The following is a 16,883-nucleotide window of genomic DNA, read 5'->3' on the forward strand; positions in this document are numbered from 1 at the left end:
TGCAATTAGACTGAACGCTTAGTACTCCAGTGTGGAAGAGAGAAGAAGAAAGACTCAAAACAATAGGGCAGTTTGCACAGGATGGGGAGGACTGCTCAGGTCTGACCTTTCCCGCCTCCGTTTCATTCTTCCCTGCCCATAATATCAGCATAAACAGCAGCTGGGGAACGTACTTGAGAGAAACTCTGTGCAATACCACTTTTCCTCCCATTGTAGATATATATAGCACCATGCAGATCGTCCTCCTGAGCGGCTCCGATGGCCACATCTGAAACACAAGCACTGTTGCGTTAGCTTTGTTCCAAAACCTAGTGTTCAGTCTAATTAGACAACATTTTAAGAGTGTTGCAAAGCGTATCATTCTAATATGCTGATTTGGAATTTAAGAAGTATTAAGAGGAAAAACTATTATAAATGTTGTGGAAATAGTAAAACATTTGTTTCAGGATACTTTGATGAATAGAAAGTTATAAAAAACAGCACATATTTGAAATCTTTTGAATGTCTTTACTTTCAGTTGAATGCATCCTTGCTTAATACAAATATTAATTTCTTTAAAAACAAATTACTATTCCCAAATTTTGGAATGGCACTGTACATTATTTTGGTCAAATTCTATTATTTTCTTATTTTGGTCAAATGGTCAAATTCTAAAGTAGCATTGCATATATTATATAACATACATATGTGATCCTGGACCACAAAACCAGTCATAAGGTCCAATTTTTTTAAATTGAGATTTATTCATCATCTGAAAGCTGAAAGGTTTCCATTGATGTATGGTTTGTTAGGACAGGTACAACTATTTGAATATCTGTAATCTGAGCTTGCAAAAAAAATCTAAATATTGAGAAAATTGTCTTTAAAGTTGTCCAAATGAAGTTCTTAGCCATGCATATTACTAAAGAAAAATTCAGTTTTGATATATTTACGGTAGGAAATTTACAAAATATCTTCATGGAACATGACCTTTACTTAATAGCCTATTGATTTTTGGCGTAAAAGAAAAATTGATAATTTTGATCCATACAGTGTATTGTTGGCTATTGCTTCAAACATACCTGACCTGTGCTACTTATGATTGGTTTTGTGGTCCAGGGTCACATATGATATATTATTCATAAAAACGCATTCCCATAAAGCAATGCAAGCTCAGTGACAGCATTCATTTCAGAGAAATCATTACAAATATACATAAAATGCATGTGATACTGACAAGAACTGATAGACTGTTATGCCCAATACTTTGTGTGCTAGATATTTGTATGTTTATTAGAATAGATATTAGAATAGATGTTTTCTCAGAAGATAGCTGTCATGACATTAAACATTATTTATATAATAATTTTGGTTTAAAAACAAATCGTTTATGCTGACGCACAGTCAGTAACAACGTGACACTGTGACAATAAGGTGCAAGTTTATGTACTGTACGTGTGAGCAGGCATGTTTCACTCTTTTAACATTACTGTGGTCCATTACGGTAGATGTGTGATTGTTCTTTCTAACCATGCTCTGTCTGTAAACCACACCTACCGCTCTACAGAGAATAATCAAGATCATCCTCAAATCTGATTCCGAGATTAACAAATATCTAGCCACGAAACCACTCTAATGTGTAGATGGGCTTTCTATGACAGGATACAAGCTTTGAAATATAAAGAAGATACAAAACGAGGAAGTGAAACATTGAGGTTTACCATCAAACCTTGCTTGAGGAAAAAAACAAACCCTTACAAGTACCACTTACAGCAAAATACAGCAAAACATGATACAGTAAAATTGTAGTAGACTTGGCTAGTCAAATAAAGCAATTCAGCGTGAGAAACGTACAAAACTGAAGTGGTTTATAAAGGATCCATACTCAAACACTGATGTGTCAGGCAGACATACAGTACTGTACCTGGATATCCGTCATCATCAATATCACCAAGGTTCATGATGGTTTCTCCAAAACGTGCTGCGTAAGAGTCACTCCCAACTAACTCAAAGTCTGCCTCTTTCAATTTAGCCTGCGAAAGAGAGACAGTGATACTGAGGAAGTTTTCAAGAGAAGCATGGCGTTAATTGTTAGAAGCAGATACACAATTGACCACAGCTGACCAAATTGTTTTTGTGCTTCAACTGTGACCAGAAAATGTGCAAACTATGGTTTGAGGTATCATAAAACAACACAATAAATGGTGATAGTCAAGCAGTCATATGTGAAGTGTTAAAAGCATAGTGCTTTTTGGAGTAGGTGGTTAATTTTTGACATTATGGGAAAAGGAAACCTGTTCTATTGATATGGCCTTGGTGGTCACAATCAAAACCAGAATACATACTTCTACACTGAACAAACACAATAAGATAAAACAGTTCTAAATATGCAGATGTAATTTCATCAAATGCATTACAATGGAACTCGTACCATTCTAAAATTACCAATATAGTTAGGAATAAATGGGTGAATTGCATCAAACCCATCAAGAACACAAACCGGTCATATTCCACCCCAAAAGCTTTCTAAATGTGTATATATTTACAAAAAAAAAACTATTATTTTGAAAAAGAATTAAATAATATATAATATAAAATAATATACAGTTAAATAAACATAACATTATATAATGTATATTAAAATTATTTATATATTTATTTATTATAAAATAAATATAATTTACTTCATTATAATTTAAAAATAAAATTAAATTTAGAAAAAATAATTAAAAACTCTAAACTGAAACGTATGTTTACATCTTGGTAGTATTTGATGTAATGTCTTTAATTGATGCTGATTTACATATAAAACAATAAAATAATATTTATTTATTATTTTTTATGCACGATTATGTTTAGGTCCAAAATTATTTTATGTGTGTATGTGTATACACAAAATTAATTTTAAAAGTACTTTTGGTGGTCCTAAAAACAAACAAACAAACAAAACATTTTATTGCTTTTATTTTTAGGGTAAACTATTTTTTGTGAGATTAACCCATAGGTACGTATCAAAACTTAATTAAATATATATCATGTCACTGTCTCACCTCTCCCTGGTTTATGTAGACATGAACACGTCCCTCCTCCCTCACTGAGCTGAACATAGGAGCCCCAACCAGCAGATCGGACAGTCCATCTGCATTCAGGTCAACAGCACATACACTAGCTCCATAATAAGAGCCAAGCTGTAAACAGGAGCAAACATCACTACTGTGTTCATTCAGCAGGAACATGCCCTAGGAACACTTCAAATTCTTGAAATTTCTTACCTCCTTGCCTTTGGTTTTGGCAAGGATTTTCAAAGTGTTGCCCTCAATCCTGAATATGTAGGCCTGGGGTAAAAGAAAACACAGGAATATGGGAAATGGGAACTATAACACACAGCAGCCTAACAATGGATTGTATATGCTGGTGAATGAAATACATTTTCGTATAGTTTCAACACAAATATGAATGGTAGCTCACTGATAAGTTTTTTTCCAGTCTCTGTTTCTTTGGTAAAATCATCAGACACCATAACGTTACTCACAAAACTCATAAACACGGCAAACTCAGCACATCTGCAAATAAAAACCTACTTCCTCTTCCGCACAGATGGAAGAAGAGTTCAGTTTAACCGTTTTACCGTTCACAACTGCCTACAGAGTATAGATGTCAAGAGGGTCTCATATCTAATTCCATTCATGCACAACTACTGATATTCAATATAGCGTATTCTGAAGATTGCTATTAAGCTATAAAAACCTACAGGGTGTGTCAAACAGTCTAACCAAACTAGAGAACTGTGACATTAAACTACTTCAAAATTGGGTCTGTTCTAATAATCAGATGAGGTTGGTGGTGGTGGTGTTAACCCTTACTTTACCAGTCTGTTCATGCTGGGGAGCACCACCCACTATCTCAGTGCTTTGAGGATCTAGAAAGTGTCCAGCACTAACAGCATAACCTGATGGGAAGAAAACCATACGTTGTGGTGAAATGTCCCAACTGCCCATTCAAAGTCCACAAAAACACTGTAAAAATTGTAAAAAAATCTTCACATCTTCCTAATCTACAGAGTTATTATGGTTAGCTAAAATGTGAAATAAAATAAACATTAACTGAAATAAAACAAAATATACAAATTGTATTGAACATAAAAATATTTATATTTTATTTCAGCTAGTTGCCAAGTCAACATTTCTTATTTTCATGTAGTTTAACTTGATGAACTAAAAAACTACATTTTAAATTAAAACTGTATAGACATATTTTTTTAAAATAATATAAATGACAAAAAAACACAAAAAATTACTAAAACTTTAAATTTAAAATGAAAATGGAAAATATAAAATTGACTTGATACTAATCAGTGATACTAAAATATCAATGCTAAACTAACCCTGGCAAGTTACTCGTGTAGCTTGATTCAGTGATATTAAATCACATTTGTGGCTTGAAAAATTGTTCATTTTGACTTTACAATGCTTGTGATAACTGGAAAAAATATATTTTTATTATATTTATATTATATAGTCATTATAGAGAGCCTTCACAAGCAATTTCTTGCTGATGAAATACAAATACACTTTTATATTCACTATAGACATTTCTATTTATTTATTTGATTAATCTACATGACTTTTCAGGCTTGGAAATTAAATTTCCCTGCTTGTCTTCCATGACAGCAGGAACCCTTAACAAAATGTGACTGTAGGGCATGAAGATATTAAATATAAACATTAACATTGCTACATTATTATTATTAGTTGCTTGAAACAAGTGTATAGTGAAAATCTAATTTATACAAATAAATTTGATTTGACTGACTACTTTACTGTTAAGAGAGGAACCCACAAAATCACATGTACAAAATGCAATATCCATGACTAAAATGAGACATTGCTGAAATGTATGTTTGTTTAGAAAGTATAAATAGGTTGCCATGAGATCAAAACAAAGTTACACGTTAGCCATATTTTGCAACAATGTGATGCTCGTAGATTATGCAACGGTGTCTGTTTCCTGTTTAAATAGAAAAACGTTATGCCAGATAACAGCAAAAGTCTGTATCCTGCTGCACGTCTTAAGAAGCTGATGATCACTGGATTACATTCATCTTTTTACATGCTTAATAGTAAACAAATTAGACCACTGTATCTCTAAAACCCCAAAAGGAAAAGCACTTATCAACCAACATAACCTAATACACAAATCTTAAAAAAACAGACCATACAGTATTTCTGTTCCAAAACCTACACAGGCAGCAATTCACATACACACGCCTGCCATTATGGATGTAATGATCTTGTTTTGCAAAAAGGATCCGCACACTGTTGTTCTCTCTTTATTTAGAAAAGTTGAAAGTTGCGGCAACGTTTCGGTCAAAGACCTTTTGCTGCCACTTTTAACTTTTCTAAATAAAGGGAGAACAACAGTGTGCAGATCCTTTTTGCATGATTTGTTTTATCTTTTGATCTTGGAAAATTTGGATGTGCGTACTTTGACTCTTTTTATGTAATGATCTTGTTGCAATGCATTCTGGAATGGTCTTCTCCATGAAAAATACATGCTGCCTTAGAATTTGAATAAAATGAGGTATCTTAGCAGGCAGCACAATAAAAATGCCTACAGTTCTTTGCGTCTCTGATACCTTATAACCTTGCCTATATGCTTACTTGGATTTGTTACAAAGAATACAACGTTAACAATTTCAGAACTCACCTAAATAGCTGCCATAGAGAACTTCACTGTCATCATCCACATAAGCAGCTGAAATGTTGCTTGTGGTGTTGTAGACAAGAACGGATCCGGTCCAGTATGAGGTACCAGGGGCTCCCATGACCATCAGGTCCTACAAATACAAGATATTGTTACCAAATCGATTGAATTCAATGTCAGCTCAATCAAAATGCCATAAAAGTTCCTTATACCTCTGTGAATAAATTTGATATCCCTGCTTGACATGACCCATAACCTTCACCAAACTTCCTTTGATGATCTGAAGAAGAGAAAATGAACACCGGTGCTCATTTGACACTAAACAACAATTAGTTTGCTTTAGGATATGCTAGGTTTAAACCTGTGAACCCCAACCTAACCAGTACAGAAGTAATGATATCTATACCTTTATAGCAGGGGATAATATGACTGGCATGTTTCAAATCTGGGCTGAGTCTGAAGCAAACACCATGCGGCAGCTTGTTCTGATTGTCTCTACTAGAGTAGTAGACATTCTTCCACCGATGTCCACATGCCTGAAATTTAAACCAGAATAGAGTGAACTAAACAGCCTTCATCATACATATTCCACACGAAACTATCATGAAACAATATAGTTCTTTATTAACATTTCGAACTTAGAAGTAAACAGGAGATTTTTCATTAAAAATGAATAATTGTAGTGCATTTATTCACCATAAAAAACATAACCATCAGTTAAAAACTTAGAATAATTACGATTTTTTTAAGCATTTTTGAAAGAACTTGTGCTTACCAAAAGCTGCTTCGATCAAAATACAATAAAACAACAATACTGTGAAATATTATAATTTAAGATTGCTGTTTTCTATTTATTATATCTTAACATCTAATTTATTATTTTGATGGCAAAGCTAAATTTTCAGCCATCAATACTCCAGTCCTCTGATACACTGATTTGGTGCTTAATTATTATCAATTATTATTGGTGCTCCATTATTAATAATGTTTCTTATTATGACCAATGTTAAAAACAGTTTTTGCTGCTTGTTTTATTTTCGGGTTTTTAAAAAAAAATGTTTTACACCAAACATTTGAATGTTAGCATGTCACGGTTTCCTGTGTTCCTGTTTTCAACATTTCAAATATTAAGGAATGTTTCTTGAGCACCATATCAGCATATTAGACTGATTTCTGAAGGATCCTGTGACACTGAAGTTTGGAGTAAGGGCTGCTAAAAAAATCAACTTTGTTTAATATATAATAACTGGAATAAATGACATTTCAAAAATGAATTAAAATAGAAAACAGTTATTCTAACATGCAATAATATTACTGCTGTATTTTTGTTCAAATAAATGCAGCCTTGGTGAATGAAGTGCATGCTTTGAGCAAAAGACATACCAAAACATGGCCTTTTGAGGGCTGCCGGGACAGACTGACACCGAGCCACTGGTTATCATTCTCTGCCAAACAGTGTCTTCCACAGTGCCGTACACCTCCTGAAAGCATGCAGTCAAATTAATACACTTAATATGCCTAAATTAACACACAATCAATCAAGAGCCCAAACCGCTTACGTTGGGAAACTATGCAAAATGTTAGAGACACGCAGTGCAAATGTTTTTCATCTCAAACAAATTCACACCTGTGGCTCACAAGCTCAATTCTGAATGACACAGGATGAGGAGCATGTGGTGAAACTTGCAAAAACAAGGCTACAAATATCTCTGAAAGTATGTTGTGATGCAAAATGAAAGCTTTTCTGAGCATCACTTATGAACCATGTCCATTCCACATCATATTAAATCTTCTTGTAAGACTATTAACAGCAACTAGATCCTGACATTTCAGAAGAAAATTAGTGGGTTTTTTTGCTCATGCAAAACTACACAATGTGGTCTTGTAGATGGTTGCCAGGGTATTGCATGTGGTTGCTAATGTATTTTGAGTGTTTTTAGCCTGTGGTTGTCTCCTGGCCCAAGTGAAAAGGTCTCTAATAACCAAATCTGGTCCCTGTGTATGGCTCAGTCACTCAATGAAAGTCTATTCTAGTTTTTCTCAGCCATTTTATTACTGCCAGGGGAAACTTATATAATCCTGATTGCTTAGAAAAGTAACAGCACACAACACCTCAAAAACCCATCTATAGCACATGAATCGCAGTGAATTACATGCTAAAGTTACAGTAGATACTATGGATTTGGTCAAACCTCTAATCCTAAGTACACGCAATAATAATAGTGATACCTCTCTTAGCAGATGCCACTAATAATGAAACCTTTTCAGACACATCAACAATCTCGAAACGAATGTGTTTGCACTCCAGCATGGCTTTTGGTGGAAATTATTTGTTTAATGCCATTTCCCTTGACTAAACGGAGACATTTTTATTTGCGAGCTATATACTGTATATCCTGTAGCTTGACCTACAAAGAAGACTATCCCCCATCCCTTGTTTCGGGCTGGGATTATAAGCATCCTCTTCCTGACAGGAGGAAACCCTCCACAGTCTGGCTGACCCGGCATGGGGAATTCATTCACATGGCGTTTTCACAGTCAGGCGTCTAGAAAGCACCCACAAGCTCAATCAGAGTGCTTTCAGAAAGTGTGAAGTCTAAACGGTACAACGTTGTCAAATGGAAATGCTTGACTGTTTAGAGTTGGTCTACAGCAAACAGAAGGACGAAAACGAGGGAGAAATCCACAGGAACTGTGGGATAACTTTTATAAATAACATAAGCCCTGCTAGATTATGTAAAGTGTTTAACAGATCATTAAAGTGCATTATGAAATGTCATTAACTGATTTATATTATATTGGTATATTGTCTGCGACTACTGTTGATTATACTTTTTTCATATTTTAAATATATGATCAGTCTTTGGTTTAGCATTAATGACAGCATGACTGGAGCTGACATGGACAAAACCTGATGATCATGTTCTCCGTCATGACTTGAGAGCAATTTTTTAAATTTTTTAAATTTTTTAAATCTGATTATCTAGCAAAATCCTAAAGAGCCCTGCTAGATTATGTAAAGTGTTTAACAGATCATTAAAGTGCATTATGAAATGTCATTAATTGATTTATATTATATTGGTATATTGTCTGCGACTACTGTTGATTATACTTTTTTCATATTTTAAATATATGATCAGTCTTTGGTTTAGCATTAATGACAGCATGACTGGAGCTGACATGGACAAAACCTGATGATCATGTTCTCCGTCATGACTTGAGAGCAATTTTTAAATTGAAGAAAAAACATCTGATTATCTAGCAAAATCCTAAAACAGTTTTTTTCCAGATTTAAATAGGATTTCAAAGTTTTGGACCCCACATGAACTGCTGATTTCATAAGCATTGTATAACAGTTTACTGATGAAATTGGTTGTTACTCCAAAACAAACTCATTGCCAAAGAGTAACCTTTTTAAAAATTAACCTCTTACACAACTCTACCTTTCAGATCATAGATAAAACAGCAAGAAAAGCTGACCTACCAACAGGGAGCTGCTCACATTGGGAGCTCCACACACTGCAGTTGTAGATGGCTCCAGGATTTTTGGTATGAGGATAAAAGCTGGAATCTGCCACAGGCGCTCCAACTATCAGCCTTAACAATAAATATGACATTAAACAAGTGTGTTTTGCCACTTTTGAAACCAACATCAAGATTTTTAGAATGAATGATTCGTGAGAAACGGTCCATCAGTGCCACAAATGAATTTGTATAGTCACTGAATTAATAAGATGTCAGCAAAGCAGCAAGCATAAAATGTAGTTTAAAACCGTTTTAGATGGAGAAAAGCATGTCACACTGCAGGACATGTTTTGCAACCATGAATCCAGGGGCTGAAGTTAATCAGGGCTCGGGGGCAAAAGAAACTCTCACAGATATGCTCATGTGAGGTGCTCATATGAGCAAGTTGTTCTGCAACATTTGATGCATTTCACATTATTTCGCTAGGCCTATATACACTCTTAAAAATAAAGGTGCTTCACGATGCCATAGAAGAACCTTTTTGTCTAAATGGTTCCATAAAGAACCTTCAACATCAGAAGAACCTTTCTGTTTCACAAAAGCTTCTTTGTGGCGAAAGAAGGTTCTTCAGATTATAAAAAGGTAAGAAAGAGATGGTTCTTTAAAGAACCTTTGACTGAATGGTTCTTTGTGGAACCAAAAATGGTTCTTCTATGGCATCGCTTGAAGAACCTTTTAAGCATCTTTATTTTTAAGACTGTAGGCTTCTTTATCAGTTCAGACTTTAAATAAAAAACTAATAATAAAGTCATCTCTGAAGCAATAAATGTGAAAAACCACTCCCAACAACTCTAAACCTTGAAACAGTTACATACTGTGTCAGTAGTAGACAGCTAACAGCTGTACGAATGTATAAAATGTATGCTGGCAGAAAGTTTGATTGCACTCTAAAAAAATGCTGGGTTAAATACAACCCAGTGCTGGGTAAAATAGGGACAAACCCAGCAATTGGGTTGTTTTGACCCAGCAGTTGGGTTACTACACAGAAGGTTGGGTTAAACATTTAACCAAACCGCTGGGTCAAAACAGCCCAATTGCTGGGTTTGTCCCGATTTTACCCAGCACTGGGTTGCATTTAACCCAGCATTTTTTAGAGTGTGTAAAGGTGAAAGCCATGATTTATTCACACGTGAGAACGTATTTTATTTAATTGCTTGGGTTAGAAATACAAATGCACTAAAAATGTAGAAAATGCTCCTGAAAACCAGTCAAAGAGGGCAAATATAAGTAGTTTAAATCTCATTCTTGCCCATTGAATTATAACTTCTCAAGCATGTTTAATGCACTTACCATGAGTCCTCAGCATGCTGATGAAGCAGAACCGAGTATCCGAATAATGATCCATTGGGTCCATGAAAAACTAAAGGATGCTCCACATCCAGATTGTAGCAGTCACACAGAATCAACAGGTACCACAGGATCTCAACTACAGATCTCCACTTCAGCGAATCTCTAGTGAGTAGTGATGAGTTCATCTCGTCAACAGTCATAGCACCACACAGAACACAAAAGAAAGCCAATGCTGCCTTGGAACAAAAGTGCAAAGAGGTCTAATAAACTTTTGGTAAAGATATCAGGAAGTTGTCATTGTAGTTGTGAGCTCGCGATGTGCGCTCGCCTGTTGCGCTCCGGCATCTCATCTGCTCGAGCCCCTCGCGTCTCATGACGTCACAGCGCTCTGAGTCAAGGGAAGCCTTTGAAGTGAGTGCGGGCGCTCCGCAGGGGCGGGAATGCGCGGATGCTTCTCGCGCGCTCTAACGGTCTCCAGACTCTGAGGAAATGATGAAGAACACGATGTATTATCCGTCACATGTTCTGTTCGACGCCCCAAACGAGAGTGAATATCTCAAAAGTAATGCTTTTTCCAAATTTCTTATTAGAAATATGATCCGACTTGACCAGATTACTTGGATTTTTAATTTGACTTATTTTAACCCCTTAAGTGCCCCCGGCCCACAGGTGGGCCCAATGGGCTCTTTTGTTGTTGTCTTTTTTCTCTTTCACATATTTTAGTAATCATCATAAATTATGTATCATTTGAAAGCTTAAAGCCTCAGAATTCATCCTGTGAAAAAACGTTTTAAAATCGGACATTGCTTTACCATGGAAATGGTACTTTAAAATCTTTTAGCAGTCTCCTCCCCTTAGTGGGTGGAGTCAAGTGTCATATTAAAATGTATTACGGTCTTTTAGGATCAAAAGTTTTTATAATATTGACAAAATGCATATATTTGGAAAGGTCCGAGACTCAGGATTCAATATTTTTTGATAGAAGTAATATTGACAGGAAAATTTAGACCTTCGTGACAGAAAAATGCATCAACAAAAAAAGGCACCCGGTGGCTATTTGTGGTATAACGCCCTAAATAAAATCTCACAGGAACCTCCATTTTTTTATATATCAACTTCAAATTTGGAACATAGCTTATTTAGACATAAGGCTTTCATTTTATATCAATTTTGGATTCAGAAATATTTTGTAAAATATTTACTTTATGTAAAATATAAAAAAATTGATACAGTGCATTTTCTTTACAGTAAATTTGAACTTCTATAACTTTTTGATGCTTTCATATTTTGAAAGGATTCCACTTCTGCAGTAATCTGCAGATTATCTTCTTTAAAAAGTCCAACCTTAGGTCTGTATTCCAAAGTTTTCATGAATTATAATCATTTTAGTTTGGATAGTGCAATTTCATGTCTATGTTCAAAAATGGGGGGTTGGCACTTAAGGGGTTAATGCAATAATTTATTTTAGTGTCACCACCGGTGGGCCCAATGGCGCGTTTGTATTCATTGTCTTTTTTCTCTATAACATATTTTAGTAATCATAATATTATGTATTATGTATTAATGATGTATCATTTGAAAGCTTAAAACCTTAAAACCAAAATAATTCATCCTGTGAAAACCATTTCTAAATCAGACATTGCGTTACCATGGAAATGGTACTTTCAACATTTTTATTGGTCTTCTCCCCTTAGTGGGTGGAGTCAAGTGTCATATTACAAAATGCATTACGGTGTTTTAGAATCAAAATTAGAATAAAAAATGTTCAAAGATTGGTTATTTTTTGATAGAAGTAATATTGACGAGAAATTTGTGACACAAAAATGCATCAAGAAAATTCAATGGAGTTTTGATGACTGTGGATGATTGGTATAAATTAATGCCCTTAAAATCTCACAGGAACCTAATTTTTTTATCAACTTCAAATGTGGAACATAACTTATTTAGACATACTGTAAGGCTTTCCTTTTAAAGCAATTTTGGATTCAAAAATATTTTGTAAAATATTTATTTTATATAGGCTAAAATGAATATATATATATATATATATATATATATAGAGTACAGTTATATATACTTATATATTACATACTGACGGCAACTTATATAACTTTTTGATACTTTAATATTTTGAAATGATTCCACTTCTGCAGATTGTCTTCTTAATCTAATTCAAAAATAATCCAAATAAAAAAATGTATGTAGGTAATTATATTTTATATTTGGAATTACACTGCATAAATGAATGATTAAAAAAATGTTTCAATGCTTGATAACCACCTTTTTGAAAATTGACTTATTGTGGTAAAACGCGGAGCAAGTCTTAAAATCTCTCTGCTGGGGTTTTATTAGGTCAGTAGAGAATATTTAAAGAATTTGAAGAGTGAAAAATATTATTTTGAAATACAGAATATTTTTCAAAACAACGAGAAAGTCCATTTTAACAGCACTTGTAAGTTAGCACTAAAAATACTTTCAGAAAGATTTTTCAAGTTATATGGTTGACTTGACACAAACTGCTTACATTTGTTCATACATAAACTTTAGATTTACAGGTCATGGAAGCAATTATAGAGGAATGCAATGGGTTTTATGGACAGTTGGTAATGTCTTGCAGCACATACAATGTACACAAATAAAGTAGTGCTTTTTAAAGGCTTTGTGAAAGCTTATTTCGTTTGGGTGATGTCTGTCTACAACCGGTCTATCTGACAATCATCTTTTCAATGATAAATCTTTTTTCACTTTCATGAGAGCCTTATGACCATGACAAAGCAGATTATTACGCACACACGCGGCCTTATTAAATGTGTGAGTCTCAGGATGCCTCAGACACAATTCCCCTCCGAGTGATAATAGCGAGCGCACATGTGCTGTGGATAAGGAGCACAGTGTGAGTCCTGGGACATCATCAAGTCTCTCAGACACACTTTAAGCACATTTGTGTGTCACTTTTTTTTTGCTCTGAGACTCACAGTTTGTGTGTGCATTTCTTTCAGTACCTATCAATAGTTACAGCCGCTCTCTCCTTCCTCCATAGGGAGGAATCCACAGAGACTCTTTAATAAGTGTGAAAGAGAGTCTTGTCTCTCTCTCTCTCTCACTCGGTTTTTGAGAATGAGAGGCAATGAATGACCAGCCAGCTGCAGCACTCACTTGGTTATTCTGGATTTTGTATTTTGCTTCTTAAAAGCGTTTTTATTTTTCCTTTTACGTTAAAATATTTGATATTTTGAATAGCCATCAACAGAGGGTGATGCTTTTTCCATGCTTCATTTGTTTTAAAATACAGTAAAAACAGCAATATTGTGAAACAATTTTACAATAAAAAACTGCTTTCTATTTGAATATATTTTAAAATGTAACTTATTTAAGTGATACAAAGCTGAATTTTCAGCATCATTACTCCAGTCTTGTGTCACATGATCCTTCAGAAGTCATTCTAATATGCTGATTTGGTGTCCAATTAACATTTCTTATTATCTGTTGAAAACAGTTTTGCTGCTTAATATTTTTGTGGAAATCGTGACACTTTTTCTTCAAGTTTCTTGGATGATACAGTATATTTCTGTCACTTTTGATCAATTTAATGCGCCTTTATAAATTATAAGTATTAATTACTTAATTACCCAAACTTCTGAACTGTTGTGGAGCTAACTGGATCATGCAAAACAACCAAAATACGCCCCCCCCATTCCCAGCTTGATATTGCAACCCTGGCTGTTTGTTTGACCAATGACAAACAGTAGGAGTATCTGGGAAACCTATTTGAAAACAATCAATATTTTTTACATTCACAGTAGAGATTCCAAAATTATATGCTGTACCTTTTAACTATGCTGAGAGTCGAATGCTTAAAAAAAACATCTGTTCTGTCCAAGAGAGTGGCCCTGATATTTTCACCCTTGCTGATGGAGTTTATGAAATACGTTTTTGGATAAACAAACAATCCTTAAAGTGTGTTGTGGGGACAAAAGGGGGCTGATTTGTGGAAACTTCTGGGAGGTCCTGAAAAAACGAGAGAGAAAAGAATGAACTGAATTTTCAGAGGTGCAATAGTTGTTAAATTTACTAACACGTGCAAATGCAAAGAGCAGAAAATAGAGCAAAGGTCATAGAAGGGATGACTAGTTCTTCATGGGTATTTTGCATGGTCATTGCGTTGCATATTGCTGATGTTTGCACAAGACACCACATGCAAAGCATGAAAAACATGCACATATACAGTATATATGGTTCCACATTCAGCCAAATGCATTTCACAACTTCACTTTTCATGTTTCCCTCAACATCACAGTTCATAAACACCAGACAAAACTTTCCTACATTGATTTCCTACATTTTAAATTACATTTAATTTAATTATATGATATTTAAAAATTTAAAAAATATTATTTATTATTACGTTTGTTTGGCAGTGTTGTTACCAACTAATATTATATATATATATATATAGGAATAAAATTTTTTTGAATTATTTGTTTTTAAGCACTAAAATTACTAAAACGAAAAAATTATAGATACACAGAAATATAAAAAACACAAAATTGCTAAAATCTCAACTTAACTCTATGTATAAAGCACTTTCAACACCACAAGTGATTTTAAACAAGTTTCATTTTAATTTTAGTTTACATTAAAATTAAAATGACATTATAAAAATAAAAGCTAATTAAAAATATTAATACATACTATACTAGTACATAAATAATAATAAATTAACACATCTCAACCAGCCTAGCTTAACTAATTGCAGGATCTTTTGTCCAATTAATGGCAGATATGTAGCAGGTTGGTAAAACTGAAATTACACACTTCACATTTAAACATCCTAAAATGTGTTAAATGGAGTACAACACTCATATCAGTAGCTGATAGCCTCAAATTAGCTCAAATATTTAATAAACTTTCATGTAAAGGGGTGCACATAACAAGGTACATTTATTAACATTCAAATTACAATAAACCAGTTTGTGCCATAGCCATGTTGTAGTAAACATTAATATTAAACAAAAAGCTTTACCGTCACTGATTCCCTCCATTGCCCTGTAGGTCATGACCTTCTAGTGATTCACAATCAGTTTGGGAAAAATGTCCATGCTAACACCGGCCAGATGGACCGCTGAACGTTTCCACAGTTGTGCTTTTTTAAACTATTACATATACTGGGAATAAAAGCCATGCATAATTATATAAAGGGTTATTACAGCATTAGGGGATTATTTTGAATCTGCAGATTAGTTAGAGTAGCACATGAGTGGAGTTATTCTAAAATAACTATCTTTTGGAAAGCTCCCACTTTGAACACATCGAGGGTCTGCTATCTGATCCTGCAAACAAAGTGGAAAGAGAATGGATGTTAAGATAAAATAAGTATTATATTGAACAATCCTGATAAGAGTCCATTTTCCTCTTCGCTCTGTGCCGTTATGGCCTCTGGGAGCAGAAGTAATGCTTGATGAATTGCCTTTAACATCAAAATGTCCTTGTTATGTGAAACACCTCATGACCCGGGTGACGTCTCTAGAGCTGCGATAAAAAAAGCAGATTTGCTAATTATCGTGTCAACATAGAATCTGCTACTGCTAAACTTCATATAAAGATCTGCAGATTTCCCAAAATTGGAATGTCCATCAAGTTACATAAAGGTTAGAAAGTGCAATAATGTGAATGTAATCATGGTTAAAAGAGGTTGTTGTGTAAAATGAGTGGCCTATTGCTTTTATATAATATTGACTACATAAAAATATTATGGGCACAATACAAAATAAACAATACAATACAAAATAAACAATACAATACAAAATAAAAAATACAATACAATACAAAATAAACAATACAATACAAAATAAACAATACAATACAATACAAAATAAACAATACAATACAATACAAAATAAACAATACAAAATAAACAATACAATACAATACAAAATAAACAATACAATAAAAAATAAACAATACAATACAATACAATACAAAATATACAATACAATACAAAATAAACAATACAATACAATACAAAATATACAATGCAATACAAAATAAACAATACAATACAATAAAATACAATACTAAATAAACAATACTAAATAAACAATACAATAAAATACAATACAAAATAAACAATACAAAATAAACAATACAATAAAATACAACACAAAATAAACAATACAATACAAAATAAACAATACACAATAAACAATACAATAAAATACAAAATAAACAATACAATACAATACTAAATAAACAATACAATACAATACAAAATATACAATACAAAATAAACAATACAATACAATACAATACAAAATAAACAATACAAAATAAACAATACAATAAAATACAACACAAAATAAACAATACAATACAAAATAAACAATACA

General features: G+C 33.6%; 1 protein-coding gene across 2 annotated transcripts in view; it reads right to left on the reverse strand.

Moving 5' to 3' along the window:
* LOC107601390 (integrin alpha-4-like) overlaps positions 1-14,392 on the reverse strand; it is a 36,933-nt gene extending 22,541 nt beyond the window's left edge. Inside the window, exons 1-12 of one of the 2 annotated variants that reach the window (XM_016293558.1) lie at positions 14,325-14,392; positions 10,498-10,978; positions 9,167-9,279; positions 7,066-7,163; positions 6,089-6,218; positions 5,895-5,962; positions 5,686-5,815; positions 3,843-3,928; positions 3,252-3,314; positions 3,030-3,167; positions 1,904-2,012; positions 174-268 (exon numbers count right to left, since the gene is read on the reverse strand). In XM_016293558.1, coding sequence (XP_016149044.1) covers positions 174-268; positions 1,904-2,012; positions 3,030-3,167; positions 3,252-3,314; positions 3,843-3,928; positions 5,686-5,815; positions 5,895-5,962; positions 6,089-6,218; positions 7,066-7,163; positions 9,167-9,279; positions 10,498-10,697 — 1,230 coding nt within the window. In that variant the 5' untranslated portion in view covers positions 10,698-10,978; positions 14,325-14,392. Of the gene's footprint in view, positions 1-173; positions 269-1,903; positions 2,013-3,029; positions 3,168-3,251; positions 3,315-3,842; positions 3,929-5,685; positions 5,816-5,894; positions 5,963-6,088; positions 6,219-7,065; positions 7,164-9,166; positions 9,280-10,497; positions 10,979-14,324 lie in introns of those variants that run through there. The other variant, XM_016293559.1, reaches the window with a different exon arrangement.
* Between the last annotated feature and the right edge of the window lie 2,491 nt (positions 14,393-16,883).

The sequence above is a fragment of the Sinocyclocheilus grahami genome, unplaced genomic scaffold, assembly GCF_001515645.1.
Source record: "Sinocyclocheilus grahami isolate Dianchi unplaced genomic scaffold, SAMN03320097.WGS_v1.1 scaffold304.1, whole genome shotgun sequence".
Lineage (NCBI taxonomy): Eukaryota > Metazoa > Chordata > Actinopteri > Cypriniformes > Cyprinidae > Sinocyclocheilus > Sinocyclocheilus grahami.